The sequence below is a fragment of the Lycorma delicatula genome, chromosome 3 (genome assembly GCF_047948215.1).
Source record: "Lycorma delicatula isolate Av1 chromosome 3, ASM4794821v1, whole genome shotgun sequence".
Lineage (NCBI taxonomy): Eukaryota > Metazoa > Arthropoda > Insecta > Hemiptera > Fulgoridae > Lycorma > Lycorma delicatula.
The window spans coordinates 167,598,163-167,618,334 of record NC_134457.1 but is presented as its reverse complement, the minus strand read 5'-3'; the positions used below and the strand labels follow the sequence as shown (position 1 = coordinate 167,618,334).

At 30.1% G+C, this 20,172-nt stretch overlaps 1 protein-coding gene across 1 annotated transcript; it reads right to left on the bottom strand.

Annotated features, from left to right (window-relative positions):
- Positions 1-1,211: 1,211 nt before the first annotated feature.
- koko (cyclin Q) lies at positions 1,212-19,634 on the bottom strand. Its single transcript, XM_075359025.1, has 7 exons — positions 19,527-19,634; positions 16,866-17,004; positions 14,374-14,471; positions 9,787-10,005; positions 6,773-6,868; positions 3,150-3,290; positions 1,212-1,367 (listed from the first exon to the last, which is right to left on the bottom strand). Exons 2-7 carry the CDS (start codon positions 16,984-16,986, stop codon positions 1,278-1,280), a joined length of 765 nt encoding a protein of 254 aa, XP_075215140.1. The 5' UTR covers positions 16,987-17,004; positions 19,527-19,634; the 3' UTR covers positions 1,212-1,277.
- Between the last annotated feature and the right edge of the window lie 538 nt (positions 19,635-20,172).

Sequence of the window (20,172 nt, the reverse complement as noted above, 5' to 3'; positions counted from 1 at the left end):
TGTTCAAATTGAACATTTTTGATTATGAGTTTTTGTACAATGGAAAAACTTGGTCATTTCTGTATTATTGTTGATAATTTTAATATAATATTACAATTTTCTGCAGGGTAAGTTGGATTTTATTTAATCTTTATTTTAAATAGAAAATAATGTCTTTAAAAAAACTAACAATAAGCTAATAAAAAAAAATATATATATAAGACTGTATTCCTTTAAAACACTCACCAAAATATATATAGTTTTTGATCAGAAAGTTTCCCTAGAAGTTTGGAACAAAGATTAATTTTCCTAAAAGAAAATGGAAAAATGCACATCAAACTCACTTCATTTTTTGATAATATCCTTTTTCAACTCACTTTATTGCAAACTTAAAACATATATTATTTCTATTTTAAAGCAGATGGTTTAGAATTAATATGGAGAATACTAGAGCTGTATGAGGTATCAAGAAATATGCAGATTTTTAAATGTCCCAAGGTGTATAAGTCCAATTATCAACATTTTTTTTGTTTGTGTTGGTACACTTTGTCCCTAACATATGTTTGCACATTGGTAGCCATATTGAATGCTTAATTTATTGTTGGCTGTCAAAAAGGTTACACTTGTTTTGGCATGGTGATTTTTAATTTATCTAAGAAAAGATGGAACAAAGAATTTGCATTAAATTTTGCTTTAAGAATGGAATAAAGTGCAGCACAGCATTGGAAATAATGAAAAATTATGTAAATTTTCATTTACACATACAAAATCTATTCATCAGTATTGATTTTATCACTTTCAAAGTACTCATTTTCACATGTAATACATTTGTGTCAGCGCTTTTTCCAATTTTTGAAGAATGCAATTTCCAGTATGGTGTTTAGCTCCTTCAGCGATTTTGTCTTTATCTCTTCAATGTCGGTAAAATGTTGTCTTTCATGGTTCTTTTCATCTTGGGGATTAGGAAGAAGTCACTGGGAATCATGTCTGGTAAATATGGAGACTAAGGCATCATAACAGTGTTGTTTTTGGCCAAAAATTCATGAACAAGCAGTGAAGCATTTCCAACATTAAAAATTTACATATTTCATTTACAAAATTTCATCATTTTTCTAAACGTTTTTATGTTATAAATTAAATAACGATTTTTTAAGGAAAACTAAAATTCATCATATTTTTTGATCAAACCTCATATGATGGATGGTTTTTAAATGCAAAATAAATCTAAGAAATTAACAAAGTTAAAATTTATTTTTAATTTCACTTATATTAATATATAAAATCAAATCTTATTGAGTTTATTCTCGTTCTGGTTCCTCATTATAGACATCCATCATTTTTTCCATCAATTCCCATAATTTATCCTTAGATAAGTCATCTGCAAACACCTGAAATAAAGAATATGTATCATTATTTTATGTAATTTGTATTAATTAAACCTTTTGAAGGCTAATCTTACTTCAGTTACAAGTTCAATTCAAGCAAATAATATATCATTTTAAAATACGTAATTATGAAAATATTGTCCTCAGCTGATTTTCCATCAGTTCTTTGCATGGTTGCAAGAATAGATACTCAATGACACTGTTTTCACTGAAATTACAGCTTTTTTAATTTTATGGGTAAATACTTTTATTTCTCTACTGTTCTATATTGTTAACTTAAAGCTGGGACCAAGTATAAGTGCCATATTCTAAATGTCTAAACGAAAACCCTGGAGTCCATGAAATGAAAAGAGATCTCAGTTTATACCAATAACGTGAAAACATTTTATTGGACAAGAATGTAATTTATGCTCCACTCTGGCCCAAGAATTATCTATCTAATAATCTCCAACTTCACAATACTTAATAAGCACTGATTTTTTCCACAGATTTCTTTTTTCTTTGATAGAGGTTATCTGCTTATTACCTTATTAAATATTGCTGCCACATACATGCTGAGCATATCGGCAAATGAAATGCTAGCAGCTCAGATGTCAGTGGGAATACACTATATGTATGTGCTGACACAAGTGCAACTCCCCATTTACTGCACTGCGCTGTAAAACAGGGAATGGCACAGAGAATTTTCAATTTGCCGCTGACCACCACCTCGAGAAGAAGCAGAAGATGGAAGAAAGAAAAAATTCCCTGACTGGATCAACATGGGACCTATTAGCGAATGCCAACATCCCTGCCAGAGCATCAGGCCTGGCTGGCTCATCGAGGGAGCCGCTGGATGCAGATGGTACTTTCCTGACCCAGCTTGGCAGGCTTTAAGCGTGCTGGGCCCAGCATGGGATTGATTGGAAAGAACCACCTTGGCTGCGCTGGCAGAAGATGAATGATGTTGACCTGACACTGACACTGCGATGCCACCACAGCCAAGTTTCAGTCGGTACCCAACTGCCGCTGAGGGTAAGCTTGATCACAAGCTCCAACTCTCCGAAATCACCAGAAACCACTTTCTGGACCAAACAACCTTTCTCAGAGCTATCTCACAAAATGCACAACAAATGGCCCTTTTCAGGGCCATCACTCCAAAAACCACAAACAGCCCTTTTCAGGGCACCCACAAGGTTTTAAGTGTCATGTGCCATCAAAACTATTTGGCAACAATTTATTACCAGTTACTGAGTTCCAGCATTCAAGTCCTAGTAAAGCCAGCTATTTTTACACGGACTTGAATACTAGCTTGTGGATACCGGTGTTCTTTGGTGGTTGGGTTTCAATTAACCACACATCTCGGGTATGGTCGAACTGAGAATGTACAAGACTACACTTCATTCACACTCATACATATCATCCTCTAAAGTATTAAACGGTAGTTACCGGAGGATAAACAGGAAAAAGAAAGAGAAAGTTACAAATGTTCCAGGCTTATTCTGATTAGACTTGGAAATTACACAATCTACAAAATTCATTCCTTATCCTAACACAAAAAAGTAACTACAATTATGTATTTGCTTGTTGTAACTAAATGAATTAATATATAATATAATATAATAATAATATATATAATGTTTCTCAATGTATTTTGAGGTAAGTAGTGATTGATGTTTTTATTAACTATTTATAGTTACATAAAAAAAACAGCTACTTACATAAATTCTAAAAATTTATGTAAACAATATCAGAATGAAACTGATAATAAAAATGAGCTGTAAGGAAATATATTATGTAACTTACAGAATACCAGACTGTTCCAGAGCCTTCTTCTTCGTCAGTGTAAGGGATCTCAATGCCATAGCATTGCAAAGTGAGGTTAATAGCAGAAATAGCTATATGCTGTGGTTTATAATCTAAGATACTTGGATCATAATGAAAATCCTGAAAAAAAAACCATAATGGTTAAATTAATAAACACAATAAAGTCCTCAAAGAATTTTCTAGGGCATAAGGATACATATGCTTTAAGTATACAGTAGAGCAGTGTTTCTCAAACTGATGGTTGTGAAATTAGCATACAACTTTACACCTAGAGAATAATGAAATCATTTTATGAAAAAATAAATAAAAAATCATTTATTATAAACATTTTACTTACATTTATAAGTACACATGTAAAGAAAATAAATTAATGAGATGGTTGCATTTGTCTTTCATTAAAAAGTTTCTCCAAATGTGGATCTATATCAGAAACATACAAAAGCAATTTGTTTTCAAGTGATAAAAGACGATTCCTATAATTAGTTTTTAGAGCAACCAAAAAAACCCTTTTGACGGAGGTAAAATGTGATAAAAGGGATTATTGAAGATATTTTCAATGCTTGAGTATCTAAATTTTCATATTCACTTCAACAAGCAAGCCAAAACATATCTAAATCTTCAGATGTGAATTGTAGTTGTAACATTTTATCGGCAGACAGTTTGATGAGCTGATTGTGAATCTCAAATGGTAACTTAGTAGCTGCAACAACATTTTCACTAAATGGATTCAGTACCCATCTCTTTGAGAAATCATTTTTATCTTGTGGAAAATTCTCCGCCAACTGATCTTTAGCTTACAAAAATGCATCTTCATGCTACCCAAACTGTGGTGAATAATAGTGTCTTTTTCACCCAAATCTTTCTCAATATAATCTGAAGTGAGTGGAAACACATCAAAATTTTTGCTTTAATGTTGAAAAATAATTCAGCTCCAGCTTCTTAATGAAAGTATGAACTTTGTCTGTCATTAATAAAATGTTTTTATAATATTTTTGTAAATTCTGATTCAGGTTGCTTAAATGTGAAAATGCATCAGCTACGTGAGCCAACAGCAACACATACCCATTACTCTATAAAAACATTGAGAATGACATTTGTTTAACCAGGAAAAAGTGTTATTAATTCATCTGGCAATTCAAATAACTGGGTTAACAATTTCCCCCATAATAACCATCTGACTTCTGTATGGAAAAGAAGAGATTTTTTTTTTAACCCATTTCATCGCATAGTTTAACAGACTATTCTGTAATGGTCGACTTTTAATAAAATTAACCATTTTTACAGCTAGCTTTACAAAGAATTTGATTGAGATTTTCCAGCATATTTTTTGTGGCCTCAACAGACATATAAAGTATGTTTGTGAAGGAAGCAATGCAGTGTATCCATTCTGTCCTTGGTATAAGATGATCTTTTAATTTTCTAGAAATCCAATGTTCTTTCCTGTTGCCTTTGCACTGTCACTACATATTGTAATTAATTTTGTCCAATCTATGTTTTAATTTTAAGTAGCTTCATAAAAACCAACATATATCCTTTGAATGATCTGTCCCTATCACATTCACATCTCACAAAACACAAGAACTGAAAAATGTTTGCCAAAACTGTTTATTCATCAAACTAAATACTAAAAAATTCACTTGAGAATTATCTGATTGCAGCTATGTAATCCAAGTTGCCTTGATACTGTGGTGTTAGAAAGCGGAATTTTTTTCAATATTTTTTTGTCTTCCATGTCTATTAAAACACTGACTATTTCAACTGCATCAGGCAGCGATTGTACGGACATCTTAGCTACTCTTAATGCTATGAGATAAGATGGTTCAAGTGAATTTTTATTGGTATAGTTTGATTTACAAATAGAAGCTTGTTGATTTCTTAAAGTAAGTAATTTAGTTTCAAATAATTCCAAGGGCTTGTTTTTATGATCAGAATATTTAGTTTCCAAGTGTCGAATAATTTTGATGGCTTCATGCTTTCATCGGAGAAGACTTCAAAGACAAACAATACACTGTGTTTAAGTAAAACCATAATTTAAATAACTTTCATTGTACAATCTTGTCTTTTTATCAATCGATTCACTGGATATAGAATTTTCACAAATTTATCCATTTTGCAAAAGAATCTAATTGAAAAAAAAGAAAAAAAACAGTTATATTGTTTGACTGCACACTAAAAAAACTGAAACTTAATCTATTTTTTCAATGGAACTATGGTTTTAAAACCTTAAACTAAGGCTCCAGTTGCATGTTTCACATTCAAAACTAAACTGATATTCTGCAATTCCTTATGCCTCTTTTATACTGGTGACAGCACTACGTATTCAAACATGTCATATGCATGTTTGAACAAGATGCGCTCTCACAGCGAATATACACAAGCAGACTAAATTACAAAGAACACGTTACATCGAATTGGAACTGTAAATTGCTCATGTTTGTACACTTCATACATGCATGTTCATAACTGTTGTTATCTAAGAACTAAATAATTTCAATTAGGTTTCACTGAGTTGGAGTTGGGGGTTGCAAAATATCCAATTCATAATTTTTTTACTTTTTGAGGGTCAAACAGCTAAAAAGATTGAGAATCACTGTATCACTGTTGTAGATTCAATAAGTTACAGCAGGTTATAATTAATCTACTACAACATATAAAACTCATATAAAAGTAATCACATTTATATGAACTGAGAATCAAGAAACAACCATATTAAATCTGAAAATGTTATTGTAAAGAACAATTTATTTCCAAGATACTTGGTCAAAGCTAAAATGAATGAAGTATAACAGTTGAACAGAAGTCTGTTACACAGTGTCCGTTTTGTTAGGATTTGAAAGAAACTGTCATGTACAAAAACTAACACCATCTTTTGATTTTTTGTGAAAATCTGTTAGCAGTTTTGAAGAAGCAGATGTAAAAATATTTTGCTTAAACTTTAATATTTATTTGTATCTAACACATGTTAGATTTAAAATATTTATAGACAACATGTGACCTTTTAGTAATCTTTCAACTGAAAGTATGATCACTAAAATATTTACATAGGGTAGTAAACAAATTATTCAAGATTTTTTTATGAGTGATATTAGCATAAAAATTAAAAGAAAGCTAAACTTCAGACAGTACGGAAATTTATGATAGAATATTTGAGTCTAATTGTCAAATATGTTATCAAATACAGTTAGTAACTGTAACCAGACACTAATATTCAGAATTGAAATTTACAATTCTATATAAACAAATAAATGATTACTCTTGCTAAATTAAATTTCACTAGAGTTATATAATAATGAGAATTTCTGGTTTGATTGAACTGTCTACAGAAACGATAGATAATAAATTTAAAAAAAATTATTTTATACATTTTCATGTTTTTCAAGTAGTTTAATGAACTTGAGAGTTTTGTGCACTGTAAATCTAATATGAAAAATATGTTTCCCCGAACAAAAACTGACATGATCTTGACTACAGATAGATTCATGTAATTCCTTTTTAAAGAATAACCGGGATTCAAACATTTCTGTTATTATGATCTTATTACAATAATAATAATAAATTACCATGTTAAGGTATTTTGAATAGAAAATAAAGTAGCCTATTACCTGAAGAAAACCATAAGATGCTTGAATCAAGGGAACTTTCTTCCAGTCATCAGGATTCAACCAACCTTGTAATGACTTCAAATAGTGCAACATGTACTACAAACACACAGAATAAAATTATAACATTATCACATTACAACATTATCACTAAGCTGGTTTCTAAAGCTCAGCAGCAAATTGAGCGATTGTAAATCAAATCTTTTTATTTAACTAACGATTCCTATCCCCTTCCATTAGTACATCTCATAATCCCTTAATGAAACAAACCTGTGGAGTATTAACACATTAGTCAGCAGGTAGTTGTCAATGGAATAAATTCCTGATAGGTTCAAATTATGATTTCCAAAATATTTTATTTCTTGAATTTTTCCATGCCCTGATAAAATTTATTGATCTAGATATCATCCAATAAATTCTTTACTGCTTTCAAGCGTTCCTTCAGTATCTTATATTAAACCCATTTATTTTTAGTATAAAACCAATTCAATTTTTTTCTTATTTCTTCCAGTAATATCTTGATCTCTCCAATTTTCTGCAACATCTTTTAACAATTGAATACTATATTATTACATTAAGAAAGCTACTATTATGCATCTTATATTTTCTGAAAACATATGAGTAGTGTAATTGTAAAGCTCCGAATTATTTGTTGTTTAGAATAAGGTAAAAATGATTATGAATGACTACCACTGACTTTGAATATTCTTGAATATTTTGAATATCTTTTAGTTCCGGTTTACATCGATAGCGTTTGTAAAATTATGTTTTATTAATTTTATGATAAAAATACTGATAGAATGAATGGTATAGCAATCAAACCAGGTGTTCTGTTAACCTTGTGTTCAACCATTAGTTTGTTTTTCCTCTGTATTAAAAAAAAATGCAACAAAATTATAGATACGAATAAATATATATATATATATATATATATATATATATATATATATATATAAAAAGAATATTATAGTATTTTAAGTATTTTATTGTGATGACTATTATTCAACTTTTCAAAAACTAAAAAGAAATACATTAATTTGATACATATAAAAAATTATTTTTTTCTTTTGGTAATTTAATTGCATACTAAAATGAGGTTTTAATGATTAGAGGTAATAAACAACAGAAAATTGCAATTTTTCTTGTCAGTGATTTATTAAAGATTGTAAAAAATGCCCAGCATTGGGAAGTAACCTGCACATGACAAGTAAAGAGAATATGAGACAAAATACAAATAGCTAAAGCTAATACGACTTGAAATCCCAAAAATAATATTAAATTTACTATTTACTTAAACCTAGAAAAATTTTAAAATAATTAAAAACACAAAAACCTTAAAATATTGTATAATTTAAAAAGTTAGTATCAACCAAAGTATTAACATTCCACGTTCTTTTTGAAGAAAAAAAAACCTGTGGTTTACGCTATCCTTATCCAAATCTCAAAACTTTTGTCACTCTCTTCCTTTTAAGTTCATGTTTTGGTACAAAAAAATGCTAAATCACATAAAAATGTATATAATATAGCTGAAATTATACATGCAATATATTACAGTACGTAGTTGTATATAATATAGCTATTTATAAAGATCATCATCATCTAGTGTTCTGCTAGGCGGCAAGTTCCTTACACCACCACTGTCTCCATCCATTTCTTTTCTAAGCCTACTCCTTCATCCCCTTATAGTTTCCAATCTTCACCTCATTTATTAGCTTCATCCTTCTTTTAATAAAACTATATAGTAAAACAAAACATGTTATATATAATTTTTCCATAACTATTTTATAAAATATTCAACAAAATATCAGCGATTTCAGCAAGCTGACTTTACAAAGTGTTACAAGAAGCTCCAACACTTAGTGTTATTTAAAAAAAATTAACCTCTTTATCTAGTTTTCATTTACATAATTGTTACTAATGAAGACACTGTGATTCAACAATTCTACGAAGTCCTACTTCAAACCTATCAACCTTCAACCTACTTCAAGCACTATCTGTAATTTGTTTTAAAATTCTTGTATGATGTCAAAACATTACCCCTTCGGGTTTATCCGATTGCCGTCGTACATGATCCCAATATATATATAACAGGAGTTGATATGTAAATAGTGGTGTGCAAACTTATGAACATGTTCCTCCAGTCTCTTCACATGTTTAAAGCATCTTACCTTTGATTACTGTTTTATCCTAAAAGGTTTTCTTTTTACCCCACTTATCCACCAAATGGTTGTCCCATTTCATTTCTTATCTTTCTGTCACTGTAATTTCCACTGTATTCCTCAGAAAGTTTATTTCACAAGCCTGTATTCTGTTTATATCTCTTCTCTTCATTATTCAAGTAGCATATAGAGACTGAAAAATCACCTTCATACTTTTCTATGATCCTGTCCCATACAAACTTCCCAATGCTTACACTCACATGTGATAAATATCTCAATTTATTTCTTTCCTACGTCCTTCTCATGTTTATTATACTTTACAAACACTTAAATTCCTGATTTCTCCAGTAGCTCTTATTATGGATCATAGAAAGACCTTAACCTAGTAATGTCCAGTATATAATTTCAAAGACTATAAAAACTTGCAACTGAAAGAAAATTATCTTATTATTTAAGATTTATTAAAATTATCATATTTATTTAAATAACACATATCTTATTCCTTTTTGGTATTCAGTATTCAAAAGAGCACAATCCTATAAATGTGATGTCTGAGTATGTTATATGTACTGGACTATGAATCAATATCATTTGACCACAAATTACTCTAAAACTCAACTGCTATTAGCTTATACTTAAAATGGGGCTGAAAAGTGATAACAAACATAAAGCAAATATAGGTACAGAAAGGTATATAAAGAATATAGTAAGGTATAAGTATAGCTGTAGTTCAGTAAATACACACTGTGGAGTACAGCACCATGTCTTCACAAGTGTATAAACCATCTAAAATGTGTATCTCAGTCAGGGCTGACAAATTTATGTTAGCAACATTCAATGTTTCTAATTCATACTTACTTTATGAGGATGGATGATGTGAGCTTCAAATTTAATCATTCTCATAATCAAAAGTTCAGCTTGTACAATGGCATCTCTCATATTCCAGTATTCATCACCTAACTCGAGAGGTGCAGAACCTCGATGTAACATGTTATGAGAAACATTTATGACATCTCTGACTTTCAGAGGTTCATCTTTCATTTTGCCAGCTAAATAAAGGCATGTTGAGGCAATTAACTGAAAAATAAATATGAATAACATTACAATAAGATCAAAAACAGATGTTACAATCACACACAATTAACTCTCACTTATAATTAAAAATAAAACAAATTACTCAAATTTAAGTCGCCTATTTAATTATTTATTTCATCAAAATAGAAAGAAGTCTACGCAGATATAGAGACTACTTTTACAATAACAAAATTAACTAACCCTTCCAGAACCCTTTTTTTCCATTAAATATAAAATAAAAAAATTAGTAAAGAAGAATCTTTGTTTTCAATAAATAATTTTTACAAACGAAAAAAATCACACTGAATCAACTTAGTTGAGACTAAGCTTTGTACATAATGGCCAATAAGTGATCAATATGGATGTAACAGTTACAAACAAAAATAAGTTGATGCACTAGTACAAACTGAATTTAGAAAAAAAAAAATTAAATGATAATGAAATATTAGATTTTTACAACAAACTCTTAATAATGAAAAAGAAAGTGATAAAATGTTGCATAATACAGTTATTGAATTACTTTACAGCTTTAAAAATTTGTAAACAAATAAAAACCAAGAAGTCATAAAATAATGTAAACATCCAGAAGCAACGTAGTGTAATAAAACAGTTATCTAATATAACAAGTATGTATCACATCAATGTATTTTTTTTTTTGTTGTCTTCAGTCATTTGACTGGTTTGATGGAGCTCTCCAAGATTCCCTATCTAGTGTTAGTCGTTTCATTTCAGTATACCCTCTACATCCTACATCCCTAACAATTTGTTTTACATATTCCAAACGTGGCCTGCCTACACAATTTTTTCCTTCTATCTGTCCTTCCAATATTAAAGCGACTATTCCAGGATGCCTTAGTATGTGGCCTATAAGTTTGTCTCTTCTTTTAACTATATTTTTCCAAATGCTTCTTTCTTCATCTATTTGCCGCAATACCTCTTCATTTGTCACTTTATCCACCCATCTGATTTTTAACATTCTCCTATAGCACCACATTTCAAAATCTTCTAATCTTCTGTTCTCAGATACTCCGATTGTCCAAGCTTCACTTACATATAAAGCGACACTCCAAACATATACTTTCAAAAATTTTTTCCTGACATTTAAATTAATTTTTGATTTAAACAAATTATATTTCTGACTGAAGGCTCGTTTCGCTTGTGCTATTCGGTATTTTATATCGCTCTTGCTTCGTCCATCTTTAGTAATTCTACTTCCCAAATAACAAAATTCTTCTACCTCCATAATCTTTTCTCCTCCTATTTTCACATTCAGTGGTCCATCTTTGTTATTTCTACTACATTTCATTACTTTTGTTTTGTTCTTGTTTATTTTCATGCGATAGTTCTTGTGTAGGACTTCATCTATGCCGTTCATTGTTTCTTCTAAATCCTTTTTACTCTCGGCTAGAATTACTATATCATCAGCAAATCGTAGCATCTTTATCTTTTCACCTTGTACTGTTACTCCGAATCTAAATTGTTCTTTAACATCATTAACTGCTAGTTCCATGTAAAGATTAAAAAGTAACGGAGATAGGGAACATCCTTGTCGGACTCCCTTTCTTATTACGGCTTCTTTCTTATGTTCTTCAATTGTTACTGTTGCTGTTTGGTTCCTGTACATGTTAGCAATTGTTCTTCTACCTCTGTATTTGAACCCTAATTTTTTTAAAATGCTGAACATTTTATTCCAGTCTACGTTATCGAATGCCTTTTCTAGGTCTATAAACGCCAAGTATGTTGATTTGTTTTTCTTTAATCTTCCTTCTACTATTAATCTGAGGCCTAAAATTGCTTCCCTTGTCCCTATACTTTTCCTGAAACCAAATTGGTCTTCTAACACTTCTTCCACTCTTCTCTCAATTCTTCTGTATAGAATTCTAGTTAAGATTTTTGATGCATGACTAGTTAAACTAATTGTTCTGTATTCTTCACATTTAGCTGCCCCTGCTTTCTTTGGTATCATGACTATAACACTTTTTTTGGAGTCTGACGGAACTTCCCCTTTTTCATAAATATTACACACCAGTTTGTATAATCTATCAATCGCTTCCTCACCTGTACTGCGCAGTAATTCTACAGGTATTCCGTCTATTCCAGGAACCTTTCTGCCATTTAAATCTTTTAATGCTCTCTTAAATTCAGATCTCAGTATTGTTTCTCCCATTTCATCCTCCTCAATCTCCTCTTCTTCCTCTATAAAACCATTTTCTAATTCATTTCCTCTGTATAACTCTTCAATATATTCCACCCATCTATCGACTTTACCTTTCGTATTATATATTGGTGTACCATCTTTGTTTAACACATTATTAGATTTTAATTTATGTACCCCAAAATTTTCCATAACTTTCCTGTATGCCCCGTCTAGCATCTATAGCAATCTTATATTTTCTACGTTCATCCATCAGCTGCAATATATCGTCTGAAACCCAAGGCTTTCTACCAGTTCTCTTTATTCCGCCTAAGTTTGCTTCTGCTGATTTAAGAATTTCCTTTTTAACATTCTCCCATTCTTCTTCTACATTTTCTACCTTATCTTTTTTATTCAGACCTCTTGCGATGTCCACCTCAAAAATTTTTACCTCCTCTTCCTCAAGCTTCTCTAAATTCCACCGATTCATCTGACACCTTTTCTTCAGGTTTTTAAACCCCAATCTACATTTCATTATCACCAAATTATGGTCGCTATCAATGTCTGCTCCAGGGTAAGTTTTGCAGTCAACAAGTTGATTTCTAAATCTTTGCTTAACCATGATATAATCTATCTGATACCTTGCAGTATTGCCTGGCTTTTTCCAAGTGTATATTCTTCTATTATGATTTTTAAATTGGGTGTTGGCAATTACTAAATTATACTTCGTGCAAAACTCTATAAGTCGGTCCCCTCTTTGTTCCTTTTACCCAGCCCGTATTCACCCACTATATTTCCTTCCTTGCCTTTTCCAATGCTTGCATTCCAATCTCCAACTATTATTAAATTTTCATCCTTTTACATGTTTAATTGCTTCATCAATCTCTTTGTATACACACTCTACCTCATCATCATCATGGGCGCTTGTAGGCATATAGATGTTAACAATCGTTGTCGGTTTAGGTTTTGATTTTATCCTTATTACAATGATTCTATCGCTATGCATTTTGAAATACTCTACTCTCTTCCCTATCTTCTTGTTCATTATGAAACCTACTCCTGCCTGCCCATTATTTGAAGCTGAGTTAATTATTCTAAAATTACCTGACCAAAAGTCGCCTTCCTCTTCCCACCGAACCTCACTAATTCCTACTACATCTACATTTGTCCTATCAATGTATATAAATATTAAACAAAAAAGATAAGAATTATGGGTATAAAATAAACAACTCCAATTATATTATTATATAAAATTATATTATATTATTATTAAATTAAAATTATATTATTACATTAAAATTCCATTAAAAAACAGTATTTTTAAGTCTTAAGTTTAGTAATTACTGTAGAGTACTTCACAATACTTATTAAGAGACCTGTTTGATTGATAAATATTCAATAACAGAAAAAGAAAATTATTACACATAAAATAAAAATAATCTAAGCAAACAGAAACCAAAAGAAAATAAATCTAAAGGTAATAATGCCAGAAGTGTAATGGAAAATCACAAAAACAGAAAATGTAAAATCACAATTTATTGAATTATGAAATTTTAGTCTTCTATATCGCAAATAAATATATTACAGAAAGGCATTAATTTATGAGGGTTGGTCAATTATTAAAGAGACAAATGGCAACAGAAGAAACACTATTTAATAGAATAAACTAAAACTGTTATGCATAGTAATTAAAGATCTTAAGTAAACGTAGGAATAAATGTCAACTTGAAATCTGTTTTTGCTTTTATGTCTATCTTATTCCTCCAGTTTTGTGATTTTATTCCACACAATAAAATTCTGCAGTTAAAATTTCTGCTGCATATAAATTTGAGAACTTCAACTTAGTTCTGAAAGGGTAATTAATGTAATATGAATACTACCTGGACTTCAGTACCAAGCCCAATTCTTCAGAATCCTCACCTTTCCTATTAACTTGCATTCTGGAGAATGGTTCTGTTGCATTCAGTATCAATAAACTTATTTTCAATATCAACATGTTTACCTTTACATTTACCTTGAGGGCAAAATCTCTCTAAGGTAACAAAGGTTAAAATACATAAAAGAAATAATAAAAAACAGGATGCAAAAAATAACATGAAATTAATGTGCTGGCAGAGAATATACATGACTACAGAAATGCATGAAATCAGTAAAAATTCTAATGACCTTAAAAATTATTAAATAATAAAATATTAAATCACTTTTTAACTAAAAAAATTACAAAATAATCAACTTACATAGCTGTCATAAGAAGAAGGGTCAGCTTCTTTGAAGAATCTGTGATAAATAGTTGCAGCTGTTGCAATTGTCAATGGGTGAGCATTAAGTTTGGCACCTGTAAAAATTGTTTTATTATTTCTTGTATATGTGAGTATATAAAAAAACTGGGTCTTACTCACTACATCATCCCTGTAATTGCAATGCGTATTACAGGGAAACAAATGAATATGTTCAAAAAAAGTTTCTGATTTTAATTTTCTATTTCTAAAAAGAATTGAAGCTAAGTAAATTCATAATAAATTTCAGTTGTAAAGTGTCCAAGGCAAAATAAATATTGCTAGAAATCTCAAAAATCAATAAACTGCTAGAATTTATTTTTGTAAATAGGTGTATTAAAAAAAAAAGTTAAAAAAAATTATACTTATATCATTTGTAATTATCGTTTTCTAATGATCTTTGGAAGGTTTTCAAAAAATTTAGAGAATTTAAAAACATCATAGTTAAAAACATCATAACAAATTTTAAATTCATCAAAAGTTACTTAATGAAACAATTTACATTTGTTGGGATAAATAATGGTTTAATTGTATCATTAAAATTTAATTTATAAATCAATGTTTTTAATCTGAGTTTTTTCTATCTTTTCACTTGTTTTCCTATAACTGGAATTGTTTGTTATAAACTATTTGACTGATTTAATGATGCTCAGACATATTTCCGATCTATGCTAATATTTTAAGTATTAAATATTTGTAACCTATACCTTGAATGTCTGTTTCTATACTCTAAGTTTTATCCTCCACAAATGTTTTTTGCGATATTTGCACTAATTATCCTAAATTTATAAATAAAGATTAATTCTCATCTGTTGATCTTTATGGGCACTGTTATGCTAAATAATAACATCTTGAAGAAAATTTGTAAACTGCTTTTTTAATTTAATTTAAAAAAAAATTAAAATAACCGTTAATAATTTTTATCTAGTAAAATAGCAATCAGAAAAAAAGCAAACACTAAAATAACCTCACAACTAATTCTTAAGAAGACAAGACAAATTCACACTTAGTCATAATCTTTATTATCATATGCAACTCTTATCTGGCAGTGGTATAAATACAGGCACTATAACTTATTATTAAGGGTGACAATGTTTTGGTTTGGCCATGAAAAAACTGGTTGCAACTTGCTTGTAACCAATTAAAGTCACAAAATTCAAAGTTTCTTCATAAGCATTTAATAATATAAATTTTATTTGCTTGGTAAAAACTAAAAAACTTATTTCCTGACAAGTGCTGAAGGGATTTTAACCAGCATGACTGGAACACCCTAAACTAGTATGATATTAAGTCATTTCATTTAATATCTTGTAATAATTAATTTTGTAATAATTGTCTTCTTCAATATAAGTCATATAATTTCATTTTTTTAAGTTGATTGTGCAAGGTCAGTACTATAAAAAAATTTATTACTGAATGAAAATTTATATTAATATTATATTTTAACATATTTATACTCAACACTGTATATAGAAAAAAGAAACAAATAACCCCAAGTATTAATTCAAAGTGATTACTTAATTGTAGAAACAATAAGTTACAGTAAAAATAAAATAAATATTAAGTTAAATAAATTTTATATCCACATATTATGCATTAACTGTGTAGAGACCTAGATAATGTAGTAAATTTTCAATGATATTTCATTACAAAAAACCATCCTGAAGTATATTGAGTTAGTTTTACTTGAAAATGCAGACACAAATTTGGGTATAATCTTGTTAATTACTGTTATTCTTTCAAATGAAGTGAGTGAGGGAACTTTAATTTGCCTGGATGAAAAGTGATTGCATACGAACAACAGATATCAGCATAAAATATCTAAAAATTAATCTAGGTTAATCAGTTATAAATAAAAAGTTTGTTTGTTTTCTCAAACCAGTTTTCCAGCAACTGCCAGGTCTGGGTATGCGTGTACAGGCAATTACAGTTACTGGCTTGCCAGGCCTAATGTAGTGCAAAGTAAGTGTAAATGTACCGATGAACATGTACTTTGGAACAGACTCAAGTTGACCACTCTGAGATGTGGGTTAATTGAAACTAACCGCCAAAGAACATAGTATGCACAGTCTAACATGCAAATCCATATAAAACCTTAGAACTCTCAACTTCAAATGTCAGCTAATTATGTGGTGAGTTTAACCAATAGACTAACCCGATAGGTTTAAAAATAAAAATTAAACTATTTTAATATGTCTGCATTCAACTGTAATTTCTTTAATAACAAATAAATTGTAGGAGGCCGCAGTAGTTATACAGTCTTACTTTGTGAGTAATTATCATTGGATCTACATTCTTGAAGTAATAATGGTCATCATAATTACAATACTTCAATAGACATATTGATAAATTCTTTAGAAAAAAAATTTATACCTCACTAACATATGTGTGTTTCAATATAAACAAAATTTGACACTAGTATACCAGAAGAGCATCAATCTTCTATTCCTTACCACATTCAAATATGAATCTAACAACAATAAATGTTGAATTTCCTTCTTGATAATTAATTGGTGGTATTTTATTCAGACTTTTTTCTCTTTGAACTTGTAATACATCGATAACATCCATCATCTTGATCTCAGTATAACCCTAAATAAAAAATAAGCAAAAATTATATACAAAATTAATTTAGATAGACTAGTTAAGATAATTAATTCAAGGAACCATACAAAACCTTTTTTTAACTACTTCGCATCAAACTGAACCCAGACAATGAATGATAAAATATAGGGTGGTTGAGTAAAATGTAAAAGAAAATTGTAATTACATTCACATTACATTGCATTACATTCCTGTAAATGCTAAAAAAAGGTTACAGTTTTTTAATGGGTGTGAGGAAAAAATTAGCTTACAATAAATAATCTTATAATAACAGTTTACTTTTGTTAATAAATTGGATAATATAGTGTGTAATGCAATATATGTAGTAAGGAAAAAGTGAACAAAAAAGAGGTTCCATGTAGCTTAAATTAGGTTTCTTTAATTCTAATCTTAGTAATTACATAGATTTCTTTCAAAATTATCTTATTTTTATCAATGTTAAAAAATATACCAAATTTGTTGAATATTAAAACTACGTATAAAAAAAGCTGGCTGAATGATATAAGAAAGAATCAAGTGCGAAATATGAACAGTTACTGTATTCATAGACTTTAAGTCTGCATTCGACTGCATCCACTGACTTGTGTTTTGGAATGCACTGAAAGCTGAACATGTACTCCAGGAAACCATTTGTCTTTACCAAGCATCATACAATGGGTCAACCAGCTGTGTGCGAATATGAAATGAGTTATACAATGCATTTTCCATTCAAGCAGGAGTTCACCGGGGAATGTCATCTCTCCACTGCTGTTCAACATTGTAATTAATGCTATAATGAGGAGCGAATCTGCAGGAAGGCGTGGGGTACAATATGATAAGGAAGCATCACTACCTAATCAACCTGATGTTTGCAGATGACAGTGCCATATTTGCTAACAGCGATGCTGAGGCCACAGATATTTTGTATGAGATCTCTAGTACAGCAGAATCCTTTAGACTGAGGAAAAATGTTGGCAAAACGAAGATACTAACAACTGACAGCTCACAGTCCATTGTTTGCTGCAGAGCAGCTCAGATTGATAAAGATCAAGAATTCAAATATCTCTGATATTTGAATTCTGGTTCAAGAAAAGAAAGTGGCATCTACAGCTGAAATCCATGCCAGGATTGGGTAGACAGCAACAGCTTTCGCCTCACTAAAATGGTGCCTATGGAAGCGGTCAAACATTACCATCCAGACAAAAATCCACCTCTATCACACACTTATCATCCCAATTCTCTTCTATGGATCAGAAACTTGGACCCTCCGCCAAACAGACTTGAACTGACAAGAGGTTTTCCAAATGTGATGCCTGCACCAGATCATACAGGTCTCACTTTATGAGCATATGTGAAATGAAGTTATCAGCTCCAGGTGTAGGTAGCAACCAACAGTTGAAAAACAGATCCAAACGTGGAGGCCGAGATGGTTTGGTCATGTGTGCTGGATGGACCTGGATCGCTTGCCGCACAGACTCCTCTGTAGGCAACATCCTAATCAGTGGAAGATTCAATGATCTGCACCAAAAAAAACTTGCATAAAACAAACAAATTGCGGATTACCTGAGGAATCAGTAAATTGAGCTTGACTAGGTCAGGATCATCGCTACAGACTGTACAGCATGGAAAAAAGCATGCTAAAAGCATTGCGAGCAAAGTTTGGAATCCTACAGTACCTACAGCAGCATAATGGTTGCACAGCCAGCAGTCCCCTCCAGTTGCCAGCTAGGGATCATAGAAGAAGAATGATGTAAGATGCATTGTTTCTTCAATGTTTAAGATGAATTTTAAATTAAATAACCAAAGTTAATTTTTTTTTTAATTTTCACTGCAAAAGGAACAAAAATTTATTTTACTTGAATATTTCTAAATGCCTAAGTTTAAGGATAATATTGATACTGCAACTAAAATATGAATGATGCCTTTAGTATAACTCCATTTAAAAAATGCACTGCATATTTTCTGTTTGAGACAATATTACTGCCGTTAATTCCTTCAAAATTGTTTTAACTATTTCTTTTTTCATACACAAGTGTATCTTCAAGCCTCATTACGTTTCTTTACTAACCTTAATCAAAACCACATGAAGAATGAAATAAATTATACTGGTCAAACTATAATAATCATTGCAAACAAGACATTGAAATTTATGGGTAATTCGAATATTGGGGAGAAAAAAATAAAGCACACTCACCTATTTACAAGTATAGCAACAACATATATGGTACTAGTTATCTACATTACAATGAACTTGTGCAAAGATAAAAAATAAGAAACAAAAAGAACAATTAACATAAACTCATTCGGTATAATTATTACTAAAATTCTTCATAGGTTTAATGGAAATATAAGAACTTAGTCACTATTATAAGTGCTTTATTTCTCCAAAAATCTGATGTTATGAGAATTTTAGGTTAACTGGTTTTACCACTGAAACATTTTTTTTCGTGAGCTGCGCAGACAAATGAAGAAACTGCATAATTAGTAAAAATTACCAATAGTTTAATTTAAAACAATTATGAACACTTCACCTGAGATAAAAGCGGTAGATAATAATATAGCAACGGCAACCAAACACATCAGTTAACTTTAGACGCCGACAGTTTACTTTAGAATCGATAGTTGAACTGGAGTTTGATTCGACCTCTGACGATATTGTTTTCCATTCTATCGAGATTATTGAGAACTGATAGTTCAACGATCTCTAGAAAAATAGTCCAATACTAGTCGAAATAATTTGTTGATATTCCGTTAATGACCCTTAATATGAAATTATTGAAAATTTAATTTCTCACCGCTGATTAAATTACTATTGAAATAAAAACATCCATTTAGAAATGATAAAAAATCTTTCTGAAACTCATCTTGAAAGAAATTATTTAAGTTAAAAAAGTCTCAAAAAAATTGCAAAGCTAATTTAATTGAAATTCTTTAGAAAAAATTTATTGTTTATTTTTGTAGAAAAGTTACTATAGTGCAAAATTATAATACATGTAAGCCATAAAGAGATTTGTAGATCTAAGTTTTTTGAGTACCGTTACACTTTTTTAACCCTACCACAAAAATGTCCAATTCTATCAAAATTTAGAAAATGTTTCTTCTACTTTTTTCTGATTTTTCCTTGGTTTCTATCAAGAGATTAATTTGTTACTGTATACATAGTTTCATGGATAGTTT